Genomic DNA, 21203 nt, shown 5'->3' with positions numbered 1-21203 from the left:
GGCAAAGAGTAAATTCTGTAGCAAACCTCTGATCGTGGAGCTACAAAATGCATGGAGCCCTAACCACAAAACTTTGTTCATTTAAATGGTGTTTTACCTATTCTGATTGACAGCAAAATAATCCTGGCACACACATAAAGGCATAAGAAACTGTTAAACTGAGTAGTATCGCAAACAGATTCATAAACCTACAGGCTGTTTCACAAAAATTGGCATGGACTGACTAGGTTTTATCAGGTAGAAGGCAAAAAAAAAAAAAAAAAGCTTATATTCTCCATCTCTGTTGAATCCATATAGCTTGTTAGGCTTTCACAGAAAGCACTGTAATCTGAACATTCAATTCAGTACCCAGAGTTTTACTGGAGACTCACTAAGTACGACTGAAGTCATTGCAGCTCAAACAAAAACCAAAACGTGTATCTTATCAAGGCTGTCCATGTACGTAGCATGTAGTGTACAGAAGCTCTCAGTATCAGTCTATGAAGTACTGAAAGATTTGATTAGCAGCCTGTAGCAGTGTGCTGAGAAAATACACTGAATCTCAGTTATTTCCTCGTTCCACACAGGTCTCACCCATGCTTGAGTGAGAAGATCTAGGAGTCCAGCTTTGCTCTCCAATGTCAATTTACTGTGTCAAATCTTTACATCTTGTGATTCCACCATCTTGGCAAGTGTCTTCTTGATCCTCAAGGCAGTGAGCCTTGAAGCAGGATTATGAGCCCAGCACTCAGACATCAATTTCAAAATTGCTCTTAAACACTGTAAAATAAAAACCAAAGGAACAGTATTGCAACGGGCTGACAGGCCTGAGGTGTTTGCTGTGAAGCCCAAATCTTAAAACTTTTAAGCCCGAATGTGCAACGTCTACATTTTCTATTAAATTGCTGGTGGAGAACTACTATGAACAGAATAACTAAGAAAACCCACAGCCACCCAGGACATGCCCTCGCCCCTTCGCTGCCTGCTAGTACTGTAGCTGGAACTAAAGGGAGGGTCTCTTTTGTTTCACAAAGATGCATTACCAGAACTTATCATTACTACTCAAGAACAGCAGTACAAAAATGGTAGCAAGAAACAGAAAATTCTCCATGTATGTCACAAAAAAACTGTTGAGACCTTTTTAATTGAAAATGAAGATGTGAAAGTTCTTTCAACAGTCAAAAAATAATACAGAAAAAGGGAATTCCTAAAAGAAACCAAGTTGCATCTTATTTTCTCAGTTCAAGCTGTGGCCCTTCAAAAAAATAAAATTTAAATTTAATACTTTAGCTACATCATAGCTTTTCCTGGAACATACCAATAAAAAAGAAAAAAAAGAAGAAATCTATGAAGACAAAGAAATTCTTTCATATTCCATAAAATACTTTATCAACAACCCAGTAAGTTATATACTGGAAGACTAGTAAAACCAATTTTAGCTACAATCAAATCTCTGAAAAATATTCCCCTGTCTAAAGTGGATGCTGCTTAGGGCTATCTTCCCCTAACATCACTGAAAACACTATATTACTTATGCATTTTAAGTAGAATTCAAATGTATCTTTCTCCCATTGTTGCTGTGAGATTTTAAAAATCTCAGAATATCTGAATGATGTCACTTATTTCACAATGTTTTAGTATTTATTAAAGTAAAATACCCTTCCACATTAATGAACAATCTGAACTAATTTGTCCTCTCAGCATACTCACTTCATCACTATTCCATCTATTCGATACTACTGGGCGTAGGCGTTTGACACACACCACTTCCCTCATGTCCTCATAGGATGGATCGTTTGGCACCATGTCATAATATGGCAACTGATACTCTTCAACAATACCTGGAGATAATGGTAAAAGAACAAGATCCGTTAAAAAAGAAATAAATTAAGTATAATAGCTACAAGAATCCCTTGCAATCCATTTTGACTTTTACATTTTGATACCAAATGTAAAATTTGACATAATCTAATCCACCACACACTACAAAGAAATGGGGAGAAAGCATAAGGTGAAAGAAGAGAACACAAGTGAAGATCTGTAAGACCACAAAAGACGAATGAAAGAAAAGGAAGGACGGGTCAAAAACACACCCAAGGTGAAAATGGAATGACACCAGAGATGCATGAAAGCATAACAAAGGAATACAATCTTATCAACTGCATTTTGAAAGTTTCATTTCACAGGGATGAAATAGCTCTGCATCCCACTCTTTCTCCCAGACCAGGCACTCTGCTTTTTGAGCAAGGAAAAAAGCCTGTGATGCTTAATTGTAACAACTGAAACTGTTTAATTCAGTAATTTTCAAGCTGTACACTGGACAGACTGTTCCTACTGCTTCTAAATAAAACGAGCTTTTGATACAGCAGGCTTGTTATATTATTACCTAGAGAAATATTGTTAAAGTGAGACAAGGGCCAGGTAGATTTTATATAGAAGATTTAAAAGTTTACCTCCTGTGACACAGCGCCGAGCCATCTCCCAAATGATCAGCCCAAAGCTGTAGATGTCAGCCATGATGTATGGCTGGAAATGGTTTTTATTCAGGCTTTCATCTAGGACCTCTGGAGCCATGTAACGTTTTGTCCCCACTCTAGTATTCAAGGGAACATCAACTTCGTTTGTGTCACTATAGGAGAATATTAGGAAGTTAGTGAGTCGTGGGCTGTTACAAGACATGGTGTGAAATCACGTACGGTGCCTTCGCCACACCACAAAGCTCCAATTGAAAATCTGCATTCTTTCCATTTCCCTCTCAACAGCACACTTACAATACATAGTCCCTCCCAGAAAAAGATGAGAAAAATAATGGTGAGTGTGGAAGTTGACAGTTTACTGCTTCTTTTGCCAGACATTAAAAACACGTATGAAAAAGCTGCATTAAAAACCACTATAAAGATGAGCAGATTTGGTAACAACTTAGAAAATAATTCGCAAATGCTTCTGTTTTATTCAGGCTCTACAGTAGCAAACAGCAATTCTCTGGCTCACTGACCTTGAGTAAAAGTATTCAATAATACTATTTTGGTATTACTTTTTCAATTAAGTTTTGACTCCTTTTACACAGTTCAAATTTCCTATAAGATAATTTATTGTGAAACAGCATGCTAGCAATTACTATGAAAATCCAGTTTTGAATAACAAATGAATTAGTCTCCTCTTCCTTTCCTCTACAAAGCTACTTTTATTTTCCACAAGCCCAACCTATTTTCCCCTTGATGCTTACTAACATTCAGAGGAATTTTACTCTCAAAACTGAAAAAAACCAGAAAGCATGCAACGAAGTCAGTCCATCTTCCTTTTAAATTAGATGCCTGGTGCATCAAAGTTTTGTCATTACAGAGGATTTGTTCATCTACCTGTTAAACTTGACTGCAAGACCCAAGTCAGCAATGCAGCAGGTTCCATTTTTCTTTATCAAGATGTTTTTACTCTTCAGGTCCCTGTGTGCAATAGCAGGCTTGCCTTGTGTCCCATAAATTTCTGTGTGTAGATGGCACAGACCACATGCAGCAGAATACGCCAGTTTGAGGAGAGCCCTGTTGTCTAGTGTAGTGCATTTCAGAAAATCATATAAAGACCCATTTTCATGATAATCTGTAATCAGGTAAAGCTGTGTCCAGGAGCCAGTGCCTTTAATATCTGCAGCTATGAAACCTATGAAAAACATAAACAAAGTTACAGTTTATTTGTACATACATTTTTAATGCAACAGATTTAGTAAGAATTCCTGAAGCTGCATTGCCTCGCACTGTACCAAAAGATACCTGTTCCCCTTATGAAAAACTAATAATGTTAAATCTCAGATTTCCTATACACGAGGTCACCATTCTAGTCTTCCAGCAGAGAGACTGCAGACACGTTTCCAAAAAAGAGCAGCAAGATTCTACCCATGTTTCAGTATTTTATCAGCACAATAACAGACACCCATCTGGTTATTACACAGAAGCTGCCATATACCCTTCAAGCCACCCAGTAAGAACTCCCACTCTTCCACCCTCCAGTAGCCAATGTACCACTTCACTTCCTTACCAAGGATGTTTTCATGCCGCATTAACACAGTTTGGTATATTTCTGTTTCTCGGAACCAACTGGCTTCTTCTGTGGTAAAAAACACTTTCACTGCAACTTTTTCACCCCTCCATTTGCCCATCCACACTTCACCGTATCGTCCTTTTCCAACTTGCCTCACCATCTGTATTTGCTTGGCAATAGTGCGCTGAACCTAAGGGAGAAAAAAATAACAGAAAAAAAATAGAGGTGAAGGTGGGAAATACAGCAATTACCCCAAAACACCTGAACAAGCTGCCTCTCAAGTACAGATTGCCTTGAATTCTGATTCTATTGTAAAATTTGTTCTATATTATTTTCTATTATTCCCATTTCAAACTCATTACTGCAGCCTCCAAGGAAGAGCTGTGTAACAAACCCAGAAAGACTAAATAAGCTCGACTTCCTACTTAAATTTGATGCATTCTTTTCCATTCCAGTTGCTTCTATTTTAGAAATAATTAGTCATCTGTCTCACTGGCAAATTTTTATCCATGTATTACATAGGATGATGAATCGCAGATTATTAACAACTACCAGGCAATAAATTCTATTTTATCTAACAGTGGACACTAAGAAAAAAGTATCTTTGAGTTAATTAACTTCAATATTTGCATTACCCACTCACAGCATTTTTATCTTAATGTCTGTAGGCTCTAAATTTTGAAAAAAAATGTTGCTGATGCCAGATTTCCTAATATATAACCTAATTTTGCACTTCATTTTAATTATGTAAAGATGGGTTTCCATATATGTTTTGTTTGTATTGTATCTTTCACAGTAATTGCATATAAAATAATTACCACAGTATACAGATAGAGCACTTTGTTCTAGGCATCAGGAACAAACCAAACTTTTTATTTGATGGACAGAAAGCTCAGTGAAGAAAAATCTTAGTTTATGACTCACCAACAATGGTAGTCCTGATCCACTCCCAGAACTCTGTGACTGGTCAATAAGGTCTTTTAATGACTCCCCAGCTGGAATAAATGCTTCATCTTGTTCCAGGTCACGATTATAACAGTGCCTCTTTGCCATCGACTTACAGTAATGCCTGCAAAAGTAACAGAAGTGAAGCTGAACTCCAAAACACTCTCCAAACTATGTAGTAAATTGAGCTAGGGAAAAAGCTATTCAAACATAAAAGTTTTAAGAAAACAGCAACAACAAAAAAAATTCTGTACCTTTTATTTTTAAAGAAATGTAACTTGCATAGGTTTTTTTAATGTTAAAAGTTGTAATGCATGCAGAGACACATCAGTTTGTTGTGAGTCAGGTGGAAATCCAGCATTTTTAATACTCCATTCACAGACAGTATTACACTGCTGGTTTTGCTTAAAACTAACAGCCTGATCCTTGAACCATAGCAGGTGAGCTTGTGACTTGCATATTCTGCTGAAACTGCTAGAACGACATCTCTAGCACAAGGCTAGAGCTGACAGAAGCAGGCTTATCTGGTCATTTAGTTTTGAAACACAGCAGAAAAAGGAAAAGTTCTGAAACATTCTTGTTGCTTTAGGTTTGCAAAAGCATTTTACAAAGGTAAATCTCAGAAGCAGACAGAATTTATCTATCAATTAATGATAGTGACTGGAGTTCCAGAAACACAAAAAGCATCAGGGAATTCCTGTTCATAGAATGCTACAGCATCATAATTATATGTAGCTTAGAAAACAGTAAATACTTTGTAGCCAGAGGAAAGGCTCAAATTCACTTAAATTTTATGCTGCAAACATTGCATTTTACCTAGTATATGCTATCCACAGCCACGTGAAATTGACAACGGTTTCACTTCCAATCTATTTTTGTCAGCAATACAATGATTAACACATTTACAAAATAATCATTCTGTTTATGCTTATTTGGGAAATTAAAAACACTGCTGATAAAATGTTTTTCTTACTTGTAACAAAAGCAGCTAAGTAAAATGATCATGACGATTATGCAGACTGCCATAGAAATCAACACTGCCATCCAACGAATGCTGCCATCAAAGAGTCCATCTATTAAAAAAAGAGTCTATTAATTCAACAGCTATTGTGAACAGTTTATTCAAGTATGATATCTTCATATACTGTGTATGTGAATGTGTGCAAACTGAAACATAGGTGCAAATATGTCTATGCTGCAAGGGTGATCGAGCACTGGCAGAGGTTGCTCAAGGAGGCTGGGGGGGGGTTGTGTCTCTCTCCTTGGGGATATTCAAAAGTCATCTGAATGTGGACCTGTGTACCTGGTGCAAGGAGGTCCTGCTAGGGACCCTGTGTACCCGATGCTAGGGAGGTTGGAGCAGATGACCTCCAGAGCTCCTGTGTAGCCCTCAGCCAGTCTGTGATTCTGTGACATTGTGCAGAGACGCTTGTAAAAATATCAGAAAGGTGCAAGACAGCTGAAGTGTATAATACATCAATTCATATGAAATTACACAAATTTAATAGTGGTTTAGTATCAAAGTAATCATTTATGCCAGAAAAGCAGGGATAATTTCATTTGGATGACAACGAAATGAGACTCAACTGAAGATTTTAGAGTTGTTGGTTTTGGTTGACTCTTCGTTTGCTAAGACAAATAAAGGTTTTACAGCAGCACGATTCTCAGAAGGTAAAACCACTACAACTTGTCTAGCAATGAATATGTAAGTGCATGAAAAAACTATTTTCAGTGGGAAAAACAGAGACAATAAATTTACCGTAGACAACTAATTTTTTTTAAAGATACGTTCACCAGAGCAAAAGCACATCAGAGATTAAGAAAACAATTTTAAGAAGAAAAAACAAGAAACAGAATAAAACCAAAAAGATCATACACCGATCAAACTATGAGCAAATTGAGTAAGAGAATAAAAATACCATGAGTGATGATGGAGGAAAAGATTAACTAGGAAGCATCAGAAGAGGAAAACTAGAAGAGTATTTAGTGTAGTAGAGAGCTTCATATCAAAATTACTTAGTAAAGAAAAAACAGATCTGTTCAATGTTGCAGTTTCATTTTCTCCTTATTTTTATCTGCTGATCAATAAGAATAGAATCCACATAGCATTTAGTAGTAGCAGTGTAAACACCTGGGAGCTGTTTACCTGTACTATCAAGTGGTGGCAATGTTGGCTGTAAATCCTGATTGCAGAAATCAGTCCGACAGCACTCAATTGTTCTACGTAATTGTGCTTTAGGTGAGTCCTGTTGGGGGAGAATTGAATAAACACTGAGATTTTGAAGTGATCAAATAGAACCATGTAGGTGATGCTAATAATGTAACAAAACACAGACTGAAATGTAAGCTATTTTATTAACACGTGTCGTCCTCCTACCCCAACAGTTCAACCTCACCATTTAATGTATAACACAACCTCACAGTGGCAGAGAAGCACCATCTAATCTCTCTGGGTGCTTATGTTCTCTGTTCATATTTTTCACAGAACTTTTTGCTTGGTGCACAGAGATTGATGGCTCCTACTGAAGTTGCTATTTCATACATTGCAAAAGATCAGTAAAAAGCAATTAACTGTATGTTAAATAAATACTGCTGTTCAGAAAAAAAAAACACGATCCCTTTAGTAGCTTTTGTCTTGCACTCATCATAGCAGCAGTGTTTGCTTGAAAACCATCTTCAGAACATTGTATAAAAGATGGAGGGGCATGGAAGTAAATCTGAAGACACTAATAAATATAAGCACAATTTCAGGAGGTGGTCATAACACCTCAAGGCTGATTTGCAGTAACCCTGAACATTTAGAGCTGTAACTAAGGTCAACCTTATTTCCAAAAAGCAGCGGTACTGACAATTACATTATATAGAAGCTCAAGCTCTAGAGATTTAAAATCGATTATCCAGAACAGTGATTTGGCATTTGGGGACAGGGAAAGAAGCAACCCAGCTGGTGATTATCTCTCAAAGCTCTGTTTAATGTGAATGTGACAAAAGAAAATGTAAAATCCAGTCTTTCACAGCAGTACTCCTTTGCCCAGCTAGCACTACATCCCTGTCTTCTACACCAATACTTGCTTTATTAAATGTGTTTTCAGTTCTAAAGGCAGCGATCATCTTAATTACACATCTCTGAATTAAAAGGAAGTTATATTCATGCAATTAATGATACACAACTTCTAGAAAGGGGAAAAGTTAAATGTCAGACATGAAAACATACATATTTGAGAAAGTTTCATGAACATCTATGCACAGTTTAAGGAAGCTGGTGTGTGCTCTGTGAAAACAATTCATCATTATCACGCTCTTCTGTCAAATAAACTGAAGAAAACAGGAATTTTCAAATTAGAATAATCAACTTAAAGAAAACCCCAACAAGCTATTCCAATCCTTGCTCAATGACCTTTAAGTGTCCTTTCTGTCACTACTCACCCATGACTGTTCAGTTCCATTGTCCTCGGTGGTAAATGGCAACATGCAAAATTCTATGGCTGCAGTTGTAAACTACAGATATTTGTGCTGCTTATGCTGCTTCCCCACACAATTGTCTGTCATACAGAATTTCACAATGGCATCTTGTATTTTTTTTTACCTTGCACTGGAAGTCTGAACCTTCATACTTCATGCAGCCAGAAGCAAGTGTGGGTTCTCCATGTTCATCTTCCTCAATGATAGCGAAGCAGTGCCCGTTAGTTCTGGAATGAATATATCAGTTGTGTTTTACCAACATGTTTGTTGTTTAATACGCAGCTTTAGTTGACCACAAACTCATTAAGGATACTGTAAAATGGCAATATCTAGAAAAATTTTTCCTTAATAAAGTGGTTACCATTCAGTTTGAGAATAAACATATTTTCAATTAGAACACTGTAGGGATGTTCACTCCTGAATATTGTCTTCTACTTCCTCACATACCCCCCCTTCTATCCGACCACACACACATGCATTTGTTCAGGAACAAGTGAAGTGCTGGAAGAACACAGATCTGACTGAAAACAGGCTTACTGACCACAGTTTTATAAATCATTAAAAAAAAAAGAAAAAGATAAAGTTCACTTGTGTCTGTTCTTGACACTAAAATGATGAACTCCCAGAATCCCCAGTATGTGAAAGGCAACTACTTCAAGGTCAAAAGCTGAATTACACTTTTTCCCACACAAGCTCTGTCAAACAGTCAGCCCTTGAGGCAAAACAACCAAATCCCCCAAGTCACTTTCTGAAGTTGACAGTAACAAACAGATAATTTCTGGGTTTGTTTTTTTTTTTTAAAGTCACTTTAATTCTCCATTATCTCATTATAGAAATGCTTTAATTTCCATACTACATGAAAAGCTGAATAGTATTTGCAAGGAAACACAAACCAATTCACAATAGTAGGTCTGTGCTTTCAATGTTTATAAAAGTCAAGATTTTAGTAAATAAATCAAAATTAATTCATTCCCTTGACACAGATACTAAGGGAAACAGATCCAGAAATATCTCTGTTTGCAAATTTTTAAAAATTTAAACGAACGTAAAGAAACACAGATTTGGAACCTATAATGCCATAATATACCCTGCACACAAACACTGCATGTGTGTTATTAAGTAACAGCTTTATTATCAGGATATTGATGCAGCCATTAGGTCAGAGACAAAAAATGAGTAAGGCCGATACCGACTGCATACACTAGAGGGCAATAAAAAGAAAAAAAAATAAAAGCCAAAGGAACTGAAAGACAAAATACTGGATCATAACTGAACATTTTCTAGGTACAAAGCTATGTTTGTAAAATACAACCTGTGTTTACATTTAAAAAGATAGCAGTATCCACCTCCTTGGGTTCCACAAAAACTGATTCATCCACCAAGTGACAGCTTTTGAGAGACTTAAAATTATGTGTTAAAGACAGCAAATACTATTTTTTCTGTTACGTATCTCTGTGCTCATTCTTAAGTAAGAAAACAGAAGGGTCTTAAAACATGGAACTGCAAATGAAAAAAGGAAAACCAAGGACATTTCACAACATGAAAAAAACATCTTAAACAAGCACATAATCAATGTATGAGTCTTATGATCCTTAATGTCTATCGAAGTTCAAACCACCCTCATGTCCCTACAAGTTCAGACGTTTTTCTTCCCCCTCCCCCGCCTTTCCCTAGTAAATGGCAACTAATGAACATGCAACAAGACTTCTCAGTAAACAGCTATGTTGGCAGCATTACCTTTTGACTGCTAGGTGAAGAAATACTAGACCAAGCAGGTGGTTGTATCAGAAGGTTTAGGTCATTTAATACTTATCCAGTATTAAAATGCTACACCTTAGTTACTTAAAAACCTCAGTCCTTCAAAGCAGCTGCTGGGGGCAAAATGACCAGCTGCAAATGGTTCTACAGTGTGGTGAAAGTAGTATTGTTTACATGCAGGTGACAGTGGGTTTTAGTGCTCAGCTCTCCAAAGAACCACTGAGTTTCTAATCAATTACTGTTCAATTACTTGACAGAGCCTCAGTCAATACCCCAGTGAGAGTTTGCTCTCACAACCAAAAATGAGCCTCTTCAAAGAGCCTCTTCCATCCTGTACACAATACTTACATGCATGTGTTATTAATAGCATCATCTGGACAGTGTCCTGAGCAGTAGCACTTAAGAAAAGGTAAGGTGTCTTCTGGAGCGAGTGTCACTCCATTTGCTTGTTTCTTTTGGTCAGGATTTGTCTTCATTCCTGTGCCATGCAGCACGCTGTGTAGATTTTGACCTGAATATTTGAAAAAAGAAAAAACACTGAAGAACATCTCTGATAACTGTTCAAGAACTTTACTGGCATAATAGAACAACACAGTAATTATATTAACAAATAGCTGGATTATACAAGAATGTAAGAACCTCCTATTCCAAGATCATGGCAGAACTTTGAGTTTATAATTTTATTCTAGAAATATCTAGCTCAAATATTTTCTATCTTACCTGCAGACCTTCCAACCACAATCAATATAAACGGAAAGAGGATATTTTCCCTTTCTAAGGTGAGGCAGAACAGTAATGATGTAACTGGCAAGAATTTTCTGAAGAAAGCGTCACTCATTCATGTGCTATGAAAACCAAAATGTTGTCCACTTGATAACCACAACAGTATAATTTTATGCATGACTGAACATACTTAATATGCAATTTTCTAATTTTCTGAACTGAAGTAATTTTTTATGGATTCACAGTCTCATAGGACAGTAGTAATAACTCCAAAATCTCTTGGGTTTTTTGATCTCTCTATGCATTAGTACTTCAAAACAGAGCTAAAGTAAATCTTGTTTGCAAATTAAATTTCAGTAAATAGCATGGACATCCACACAAATGAGCTTTCAGAGAATAAAAATAGGGCTAAATGATGTTCCAAATAGTCCTCAATTTCTCAACAGTAGGAGAGTTGAGCATCATTTGTTCTAGTTCATATTATTAAAGTGCTTTTGTGGACATAAGCATTCAGAAGAAAAATTCCATCTGTTTTCATCTTAGCAAAGATTATCCAGGAAAAAAAAAAAACAACCTAGGAACATCATCTGCCTCATATGGAAATATGCATTATGAGTACTATATGAGAACATCATCCATCTCCTCCAGCTTCATCACACAATTTTATCAACAGAAAGTTTCTTTCTGTCCATCATCTAACAGTATTCTTGGCTCTAAGTCCTCAAGATGTGAACCAAATAAAGCTGTAAGAGTTGTAAACAGACTACCACCTGCACTGACACAATTTATAGCAAGTAAAGTCTCTATGGGAGACTTCCCCTCCCGTGGGAGGGAAATTTTGTAATTTCCCTGAAAACAATGAAACTGTTTTTTTTCCAGATAAAATTAAAAGTACATCCTAAGAAAGTACAGAACCATTTACCTAAACCCTCAAATCACTTCACCATGTATTATCTGAAATGCAGTTTTCAAACAGTACTTCAGCAATGCCTCAGTTAAATATCCCCTGATATAACAGAGACTTCACAAGAAAGGTCCAGTGCTAGAATAACAGACTTGACCTGTGAGACAGGCATTTCCAATTTAACCAACAGGAATTTTGTGAGCATGAAATAGCAGCTCTTCCATGTCCCCTCTTTCTGTAGATTTCTTCCTAGCCTAAACTGAAAGCACATTTTAATACTGTGCTACAGATGTTACACAATATTCTGTACTCACATTTATGAGATACTTACCTGCTCAGAGAACAGGTAATTCTACTTAATATTTAAAGGAAAAGCCACTGTGTATGTACTAATACTATCTTTCCTTGTAATTTTGTTGAACTACTGAAGTATCTTTCCTAATTAAGGTTATAAAAAACCACTTATCTTTCAAGACATTCCACATGTAAAAATGTCTGAATACTTTAAAGTCTATGTCTCTCAGTCATTCATCCATCTTCCTGCCCTGAGCACTGAATGCAGCAGTTTTTCCATTCATTATAAGGGAAATCAAGGAACCTTTAGTGCATAGCTTCTCCTGCCTCAGAACAACATTTTTATGCAGGTCTGGGATCTTTTAAAGCAGTACTTATTCTTTGTAAGCTAACACTGAAGAATGACTACAGCTATACTGACCTTTTATACTAAAAGTGAGATGAGTACCTTTTTTCTCTTCATTTATTATAATGGATTTTATTATAAGATTTATGAAGAACCCATACCAAATAAAATCCAAAATAGGTAACTGCACTTTCAAAGAACCAGAACCTCTGTCTTTTGTCTATTTTATATAGGCAAAGTTTTTTACTTAAAGCAAAAACAGAGTACAATTTCACTATATTTGTAATGCAAATGAGAAACAATACTCCATGGTAGCTTTTTTTGGTCTTACAAATTGTGGAGGTTGACCCTGGCTGGAGGCCAGATGCCCACCAAAGTTGCTCAATCACTCCCCTTTTCAGACAGACAAGGGAGAAAATATTTATTGAGAGGCTCAGGAGTTGAGACAAGGACAGGGAGAGATCATTCCACAATCAGTGTCACCGGCAGAACAGACTCAACACAGAACACAGGAAAGAAAATTAATTTATGACACTGCCCAGCACCCCCAAGTGACACCAGAGTTGGGTGATGAGAAGTGTGACCAGACCTTAAAGCACCTCCCTCCACCTCCTCCGTTCTTAGAAAGCTTCACTTTAGTCATGATTTCTCTCCCTTCTTCCCCCCCCGACTGTGGCACAGGGAGGGGCAGCAAATGGGGGAGTGGGGGTTTCAGTCAGTTCCTCAGGATTGTTTTCCTTTTTAGCTGGTGGGGTGGGGGGCATTCATTCCACGCACCCTCCCCCTGCTGCACCAGGGGGTCCCACCCATGGGAGACAGTCCTCCACAAACTTCTCCAACCTGAGACCTTTCCCACAGGGCTTCAGCTCTTCCCCAGGTGCCCCGGTGTGGGTCACTGCTATGGTGGGCAGACATAAATCACAACGTCTCTCACGAGACTGCTCCAGCCTGGTCCTTCACAGAGCCACAAGTCGTGTCCGTTTCCCCACACCTGCTCTGGTGTGGGTCTCTCACTTCTCTCTGCATCTCTGTTCCTCTCCATGGTATGCAAGTGTTGGGAGAGGCTCGCTCCAACGCAGGTCACAGCATCTTCTGCATGTCTCCACCTGCTCCACCATGGGTTTCTCCACGAGCTGCAGGAGAATCTCTGACACCTGGAGCACCTTGATTTCCACCTTCTTCCCTGGCCTTGGCGCCTGTGGTTTCTTACGTCCTCTCACTCCCTTCTGCAGTTTTTTTCTTCTTAAATGTGATTCCCAGAGGTGCTGTGACCATCACTGATGGGCTCGGCCTTGGCTGGCCTTGAGACAGCTGGTTTTTGCTCTGCGGGGTCTGCAGAGAGCTTCTGTCTGTTCTTGCAGTCCCCCTTCTCCACCATAACCCAGACACTCAAAACTAAAACACAAGTAATATCTTAATTGCACAAAGAAGGGGAGTTGGTGCAGGGGGAAGAAAAGAAAAAAAAAACAACCTAACACCACCATCACCCCCTCAACAACAACAAAAGCTTCACTCTTGAACTTTTGTTTTCTAAGCCTGTAAAGAGAATTTTTAATTTAACTGGGAGTTTAATTCCAGGGAAGGAAGAAAAAGGAAAATTTTGAGACTGTTTGGGTGCACTTCAGAACAAAGTTTTTAATAGTTCCTGTCTAGATATAAATCCCAAACTGTATACTTTACCCCAGTACTACAATAATTGTCAACATTTCTAGAAATATTAGTGTCTATATGAAAGATGCTACGTATGGGGACAGGAATGGGTATATAAAATTACTTGGCTTGCATTCACCTGAGATGTTAAGAGTGCAAAATAAGATCTGAACATGGTCAAAGGATGTTTCATTGCTAGTTTTCCCGGTTGAACAGACACAGGATAAATGCACAAGACTGAATGAAGGATAGGTCTAAATGACATCTTGCTTCAGGAACCACCTGAACCTTCTTGCAGCAGTGCTCTCATCTTCCCCCACCCTCAGAGCTCCACCTCTCAAACATGCACACTGCTTTATCTTCCTTCTGGGAGAATGATTGAGAAAGGGAGGATCATGTTTTAGGGATCTTGTGACACTACAGTACTTGATGATGTAATTAATGGCTTGTTCTCCACAACACATTGCAGTTGTTGGCTCTTGGGTGCAGCTAAAAACCACACATACACAGACCTTACATAACCTTCAAAGAAATAAGAGGTATGCATTAATACTCACAGCTTCAAAAGAAAAAGGTTTGCACTGAAATACAGCACCCAGAGATTTCAGGCACAGCAAAGCTTCTCTCTCCATTATTTCCTACCCTCTACCTGTAAAACTGCACAGGGCTGTCGAGGCAAAATATTATACCTTAGTGGCAAATGAACTGTCACACACCAGACAACTTGTTCAAGATCCTGGACCAGTTTCAGCCTGTTTGTCCAGCCTTGAGAATGATATTATCACATACCTTTAAACGTACAAACTGCTCTACAATTTGTCTTTTCCCACATTTCAAAAACTCACAATATTCAATGAAATATCGGAGTAATGGTGAGCTAGAACATTTTTCTCACGTAACCACAGTCTAAGACAGTAAAAAGAAATCAGCTGATGTGACTTCAATTTCCCAGTTCATCATTTGTTTGGCCCCATCACAACATTGTCTCATACATGCTGCATTAATTTTAAATTTCTAGAAGCATGAACTAATGTTACAGGTAAGACAACATTTAAATGGCTGTTTAAAATTAAACCCTTTTTTAATGAAAAGGAACAACGCCTGCCAATAGATCATATCCAGCCTTTAATCAAAAATAGAAATTATTCAAAGAACTACTTCCAATCCCAGAAAATAAGTGAAGACTATAAAATGTATTTCAAAGCAGCACAGCACAGTAAAAATTCCACTAGGTTAGAAACGTAAGTCTACTTGAAAGCATGGGTTCAAGTGCTAATATTAATATGGTTCATCTTTAAAAGGTGCTGTGCGTGACAGCAAAGTGTTATCAACCACGGAAAACTAAGCTAACTTGGTTGCAACTCAATGCCAGGATACATATGTAATTTCATTAAGTCTTCTGATCTAAGAAAAGATTTGTGAGACCCATAATAAACCAGCTCTACTAAGAAATGCTGAGACAGAGCAGTAAGTGAAAGACGGATACAAAAGCCAAATTATGCCTAGAATTTCTTACTTAACTGTATCTCCTCTGCCTCTCCAAATAAAATTGCAATGGTAGAACTAATAGCCTACAGTATGCAAGTTGTTCAATAGCTTTCTAAATTCATAATATACATGTTCCACATAACAACATTGCTATTCCAGAGTACATTATCCTCAAAAGGGACTTAATCTAGCAGCACTACAGTACTCTCAACACTCCTCTGTAGGTATTCTGATCCAAGCTTGTAAAACCCAAGAAACTCAATATTTAAATAAAAAGAATCATTGTCAGAAGACTACCACCACCAGCCTTCCTGCTGGTGCTAAAGCTGTTTGCTGGGGCAAGCTGATACTCAGGGCTCACCCACACTGGGCTCTTTTCATACAAGATGAAAGTTGTACCAAAGCTCTTTATATTTGATCTGCCTTCCTTATGACAAAGACATACCTTGAAATTTTTATAGGGTAGTTTTAAATTAATTTTTCTTTCTTTCAGATGCAGATACTGCAAAATCATCCACTCAACCTTTCTGTCTGTCACAAGCTTTTATGATGATTTAACATATACTGCTACATGAATTAAACCTCGGTACAACCGATAAAGCTTGAAAAAAACCACTAGTATTATTTCTTAAAACACAAAATAATTTAGAAAATATTTTTATGAATGCAAAGGAAAGAGCATAAACACTTCCATGAGCTCTGTGTCTGGTGTTTTAACCATAATTCTTGCTATAGTGCTTTTCTATATATCAAGCCTGTGATCTCCAAAGACCAGGCATGTTAGAGGTAGCTCCATCTAGCAGAACTGGTTCCTAAAAATCACAGCATGTTCCCAGGCTACTCGTTTAATATCTCTACAAGCCTCCAGCTCTCCCAGAAGCTACCACCAGTGCTCAACAGAGACAGGGAGTCCCTACCCCCCACAACCAGCAACTCCCAGTCCCTGCTCTCAACTTCCTTCCTGCCCCCAAAAAATCACTTCTGAAGGCTACTCTGTTCTTATGTACTCAATATAAAAGCCAAAGACAAAAATTTTATGAGTTTTTCACTTTTAAAAAAGTGCATTGCATTCTAGTTTAAATTAAACGGACATTTAAAGAATAAATGTTCCTAAAACTAAACCTAAATTATAATCACAAATTTTATAACCTTTTAGCAATCCATTACACTAACTTAAATCAGAGAAATATTTAACACATTTGCTGCCCATGTTTTAACAGATGCAGCCATTAATTGGGGAAATCACTACACTGTCCACAAGCAGGATCAGCTTCTGAAAATTCTGAATTCCTTCTGCAAACTTTAACATCTTTCATTTCAGATCAGTTTATATGTTTAAATTTAGAAGCTATTTCACCTGAAATTCAGAAAATGCACAAGAGTAAAGTAATATTTATTTCTGTACAAGATCTTTGAATAAATGAAAGTATAACAGAGAAATCAAATCTCAACAGACTTTTTTCAGTTCACAAATGGACACTGCCCACTTTAATAAGTCCATTTTAATATTTAATATTAACACTAATTGCTTTAAAATATAACTTTTAGTATCTTTTAAAAATACATATTGGATGCTATTAGCACATCTTTAGTCAACTCATTTACAAGGAATAAAACACTGGTCTTCTGTGGTGTCTCTGAAGAAAACATAAAGGTGATGGACCATGTATCTAACGGTACATCTGACTAACAAAGTATGAAATTTAGAAGAATGTATTTAAATACACATTAAGTTTTTTAACTACTCTGTTACATACATTGATTAGTTATCCTTACTGATGCACTATAAAAGCATAGAAAGAACTCTACTTTGAAATAAATGTGGTTCTCTGAACTAAAAACCTGCACTGTCAGGAAGACAAAAGCATATTTACCACAGTCTTCAGCTGCAACTGGAGCTGATAAATTCTTGCCTTTGACGAGCAGAAGTAGTTGGATAAAGATGCGGAGCAAGGCACAGGTCCACAGTGAGAAAGGAAACGCAATGTTTTTCTTGGAAAGACTGCTATTAAATCTAGCCATCTGCTACCCAGGCTTATTTTCTATCATTTCTCAATAGAAGTGAAAATGTCCCATAAGCTATACAGAAGATACAAGCCAAAGGCTAACCACTGTGTGTCCCCTGCTCCATAGAACCGACCTGAGAAACAGCAGCTGTTCACCAGTAATTTCATGGAACTGCCTCTTGCTTTTTGCTGCTGTAAGAACATTCTCACTTTGATCACCACATGCAACCACTTGCTTTTTAGTTCCCTATTAGGGAATCTGGTGTGCATATATGTGTGCACGTCTACAGACACACTTAGTATTATCATCCTCCCAGGTCTTGTTAAGCCCCAAAATTCCTACCATTCTGAATAAGCCTCCAAAGCAAGGGAGGGAGTGAACCTGGGTGTCAGCCAATGAAAGTATACACACTAGGTGTTTCTACTTTCTTTGCTTTACCCTCCTCTTTCTGTAAATCACACAGATTTTCTTCAGCCCCATATAATGCGTCTTCTCCACATCTACTGGTTTCTTTATGATGTATTTTGGTAACAACCTGTATATTTTTTCCTTGTTGAAACTATTCTTTCCACTTTCCATTTCCACCTACTAGTCTCTTCACTTCAGATCTCCCCTTTCTTGTAAGTATTTCAAATACCTGATGACTATCAACTTTATTCTTTCCTCCCCTCCAAGTACAACTCCTCCATGAATCTAGGGACAAGCAGAGTGACGTGACTGTTTTTCTACTCAACACATCTAGAAATCAAGCATATTTCATGTTTGAAGACATGCCCTTAGGCAGCTTGCATCAAAGAACGAACAGGACAGCAAGCTCCCATGACTTTCAGAACTCACTCAATATTGATTTGAAAATCAGAAATATTCTTAAAAGAAGGCAATTTCTCAATTTCTTTAAAATAAAAAACCCACCACCATACAGGGTCTTTAAACGTAATTAAACTGTATTATTTATTAGAAGTAATATATTGAAACATTATTAGTAAATGTCATCATGAATGGAGTTAATGTAATTTAAAGTCACTATAAGACCAGTGTATTTGTATTATTGTTTCTATTTGTGTCTAGACAAAAAAAAAAGTGTTCCTTCAGTTGCTATTTGCCTTTAAGTAAAACACTGAATATTAACTGATGCAAAAGGGGGAACCATGATTTCAGTAAAAAGAGGAAGGCATATGACTCCCAACCTTGTCAATGGAAGAAACTGCTATCTTCTTCAAGCAGCAACAAAACTGCCAGAATGCCAGTAAAAACAAGTTCCATTGCAAAATGCTGTATCTGAGAGTATTTCAGAGTGGAGATCTCTAAAAGTCACCTGTGGGACAAACTTCTAAGTGAAACCCGGTTGTTCAGAGTCATTCTGGTGAAGTTTTGAGTATCTCCAAGCATGATGAATATTGCACAAGCTCTTCAGGCAACCTGCTCCAATACTTAGCCACGTTCACAGTGACAATTTCTTTCCTAATCTCTCACGACATTTCTTTTACTGTGATTTGTGTCCACAGAGCTTGTAAATCTGTACAATAAACTTAAACTATACTCCAATTAGTCTATTTCTGTCTAAGTAGGTTGAGCTATTTCTTGTCAATTAAAAATTGTATGTCCACAACAGGAAGGGTTGGTCTTCTCCCAACTTAACTAATGTAACAAAGATGGAAAAATCCTAGATTTATGTTAATTTTGTTGCTTTCAACCTTGAAAACCTTGCTGCAATGGCAAAACTTCAAACCAAGACCTGTGTTCGACAGCTCATCTCTGGTCAGTTCCAGGTAAAATACCTTTGGTGTCATTTATATTTGCTGCTTTCTACCGGTTATGTTTAAGGGTAGAGTCTTGTACTCTGCCTAAGTGCTTCCTCATACCCACGTTAAATCTGCTCTTAGAATCAGCTGTCAAGCTGTGTATCAAGCACAGTCCTGAGAGAGACAGTTCCACTAAACCCTTTAATCTAACATTGCAGGTACACACTAGAAATGGAACATAAGGACTGCCATTTGGGTACTTAACAGGCTTCCTCCTCTCTCCATGTAGCGGGTTTGCTGAATTGTTCTTCCTAAAAGTAAATAGCTCAAAAAATATTTCAAAATAAAATCAAGCACCAAGCAATAACTGATATATTTGTATGGAAAGAGAATATAAGCCCTTTCATATTCAGGTATTAAATAAAACAGCAGGGCCAAATTAGTCTTGACTATTTCCCTGGAAACATGTGGAAAGTTCTATATACTCAAACATGAGAGAGGGACACAGCTGGGAGAACAAGAAATCCTACGCAGAGACCAATTATGGATGGACATGTATGATGGACATGCAGAGCACTACTGCTCATCTCCCAGACATGAGAACGTGATACCACTGACAGCTCAGACACCATTCTGCTATTCCAACACGTCTCTAAACTACAAGAATGAGACCTGCCAGGTACAGCTGCTGTTACGGAGTAAACAAATAATAATCAAATGGATTTTCCCTCAAACTAGTTATAATCTTTATACTTGAACTTCAATTCCTGATAGAGCATGAGATAGTCACATTGCTTGGTTCCCAATGCTTTCCTTTTTAATTTGTCCCAATTTGACAGAGGAGTTATAAGTCCTAGTGATAACTGGATTTCCAGAAGGTTTTGACAACTGGTGGCTGGGAAGACATACAAACGAGTATTTTCACTAACTGAAACCCAGGCTATTGTGAACATCCCACAGCCTGACCTCAGCCCATCATGTAGGCATAACAAATTTATTTAGATTAGTTATGCCACACTATCTCTTGATGCTAGGGGCATTAGAAGGTATGGGGAACTGCACACTGCCCTTTCTTCAGTGGGTCAAACTTAAGGGGATAAAAATTTATCTGAACTGAACAAAAATTCAGAAAGTCAAACCTTCAATTCTGCTGTTCATATAACTTGCTCCATGGTGTACTAGGCATTTCTGGTATTTTCTCTAGCTAAACCAGACCTAATCTATAATCTGTACTACAACAACGTATGACCACCATAATGTCCTCCGTTTTAGGGAAGTGTCAGTCAGAGAAACCACCTACTTGCAAAAGAACAACAAACAAAAAAAGCAGCAAAACCTAAACAAAAATCCCCAGAACGCCCTACCCCAAATACTGGAATAAAAGTCTCAGAGATGAAAAATACAAATCTGTTTCAACTAGTACATACTTACCTTGAACATGGAGAATGATAAGCAGGTAGGCACCAAGCAATCGTTCATGAACTCTCAATCGAGACATTGTTCACTTTTAATCCTTCCTGTCCAAGGCAACTGGCCTTTCTGCTTGACAAATGTTAAGCTTAGTCTGTTCGGTGAAGCCTAATACCAGATTTGGTGTTTGACTGCAAAGATGCTCTTGCAAGTTTTCCAACTTCGTTTCCTGAAAGATACGGTAAAACAGTGTTAAGAGACAACTTGCATTTCTGAAACAAAAAAAACCCAACCTGTAACAATTTTCAGTACATTGATGTGGCTGCAAAAAATAATTAAAAATGCATATGTTCATTAAGATTAGTAACAGAAAACATTTACTATCCAGCTGAAGAGTGGGGTTCTTCTGAAATACACATTCTGATAGCACAAAGGAATGTTTATACATTCCTGTTGAAAA

General features: G+C 37.5%; 1 protein-coding gene across 1 annotated transcript; it reads right to left on the bottom strand.

Moving 5' to 3' along the window:
* Positions 1–633: 633 nt before the first annotated feature.
* BMPR1A (bone morphogenetic protein receptor type 1A) lies at positions 634–20831 on the bottom strand (the record flags this gene model as incomplete). Its single annotated transcript, XM_084264261.1, has 11 exons — positions 634–759; positions 1690–1820; positions 2433–2608; positions 3339–3636; positions 4012–4204; positions 4939–5083; positions 5933–6032; positions 7106–7205; positions 8546–8648; positions 10528–10690; positions 20765–20831. The coding sequence occupies 11 exons, from the start codon at positions 20829–20831 to the stop codon at positions 634–636; spliced, it is 1602 nt and encodes a 533-aa protein (XP_084120387.1).
* Between the last annotated feature and the right edge of the window lie 372 nt (positions 20832–21203).

The sequence above is a fragment of the Gallinula chloropus genome (assembly GCF_964237585.1).
Source record: "Gallinula chloropus genome assembly, chromosome: 5".
Taxonomy (NCBI): Eukaryota; Metazoa; Chordata; class Aves; order Gruiformes; family Rallidae; genus Gallinula; species Gallinula chloropus.
Note: the sequence above shows the minus strand (reverse complement) of the source record. Positions and strands in the feature narration are given on the sequence as shown.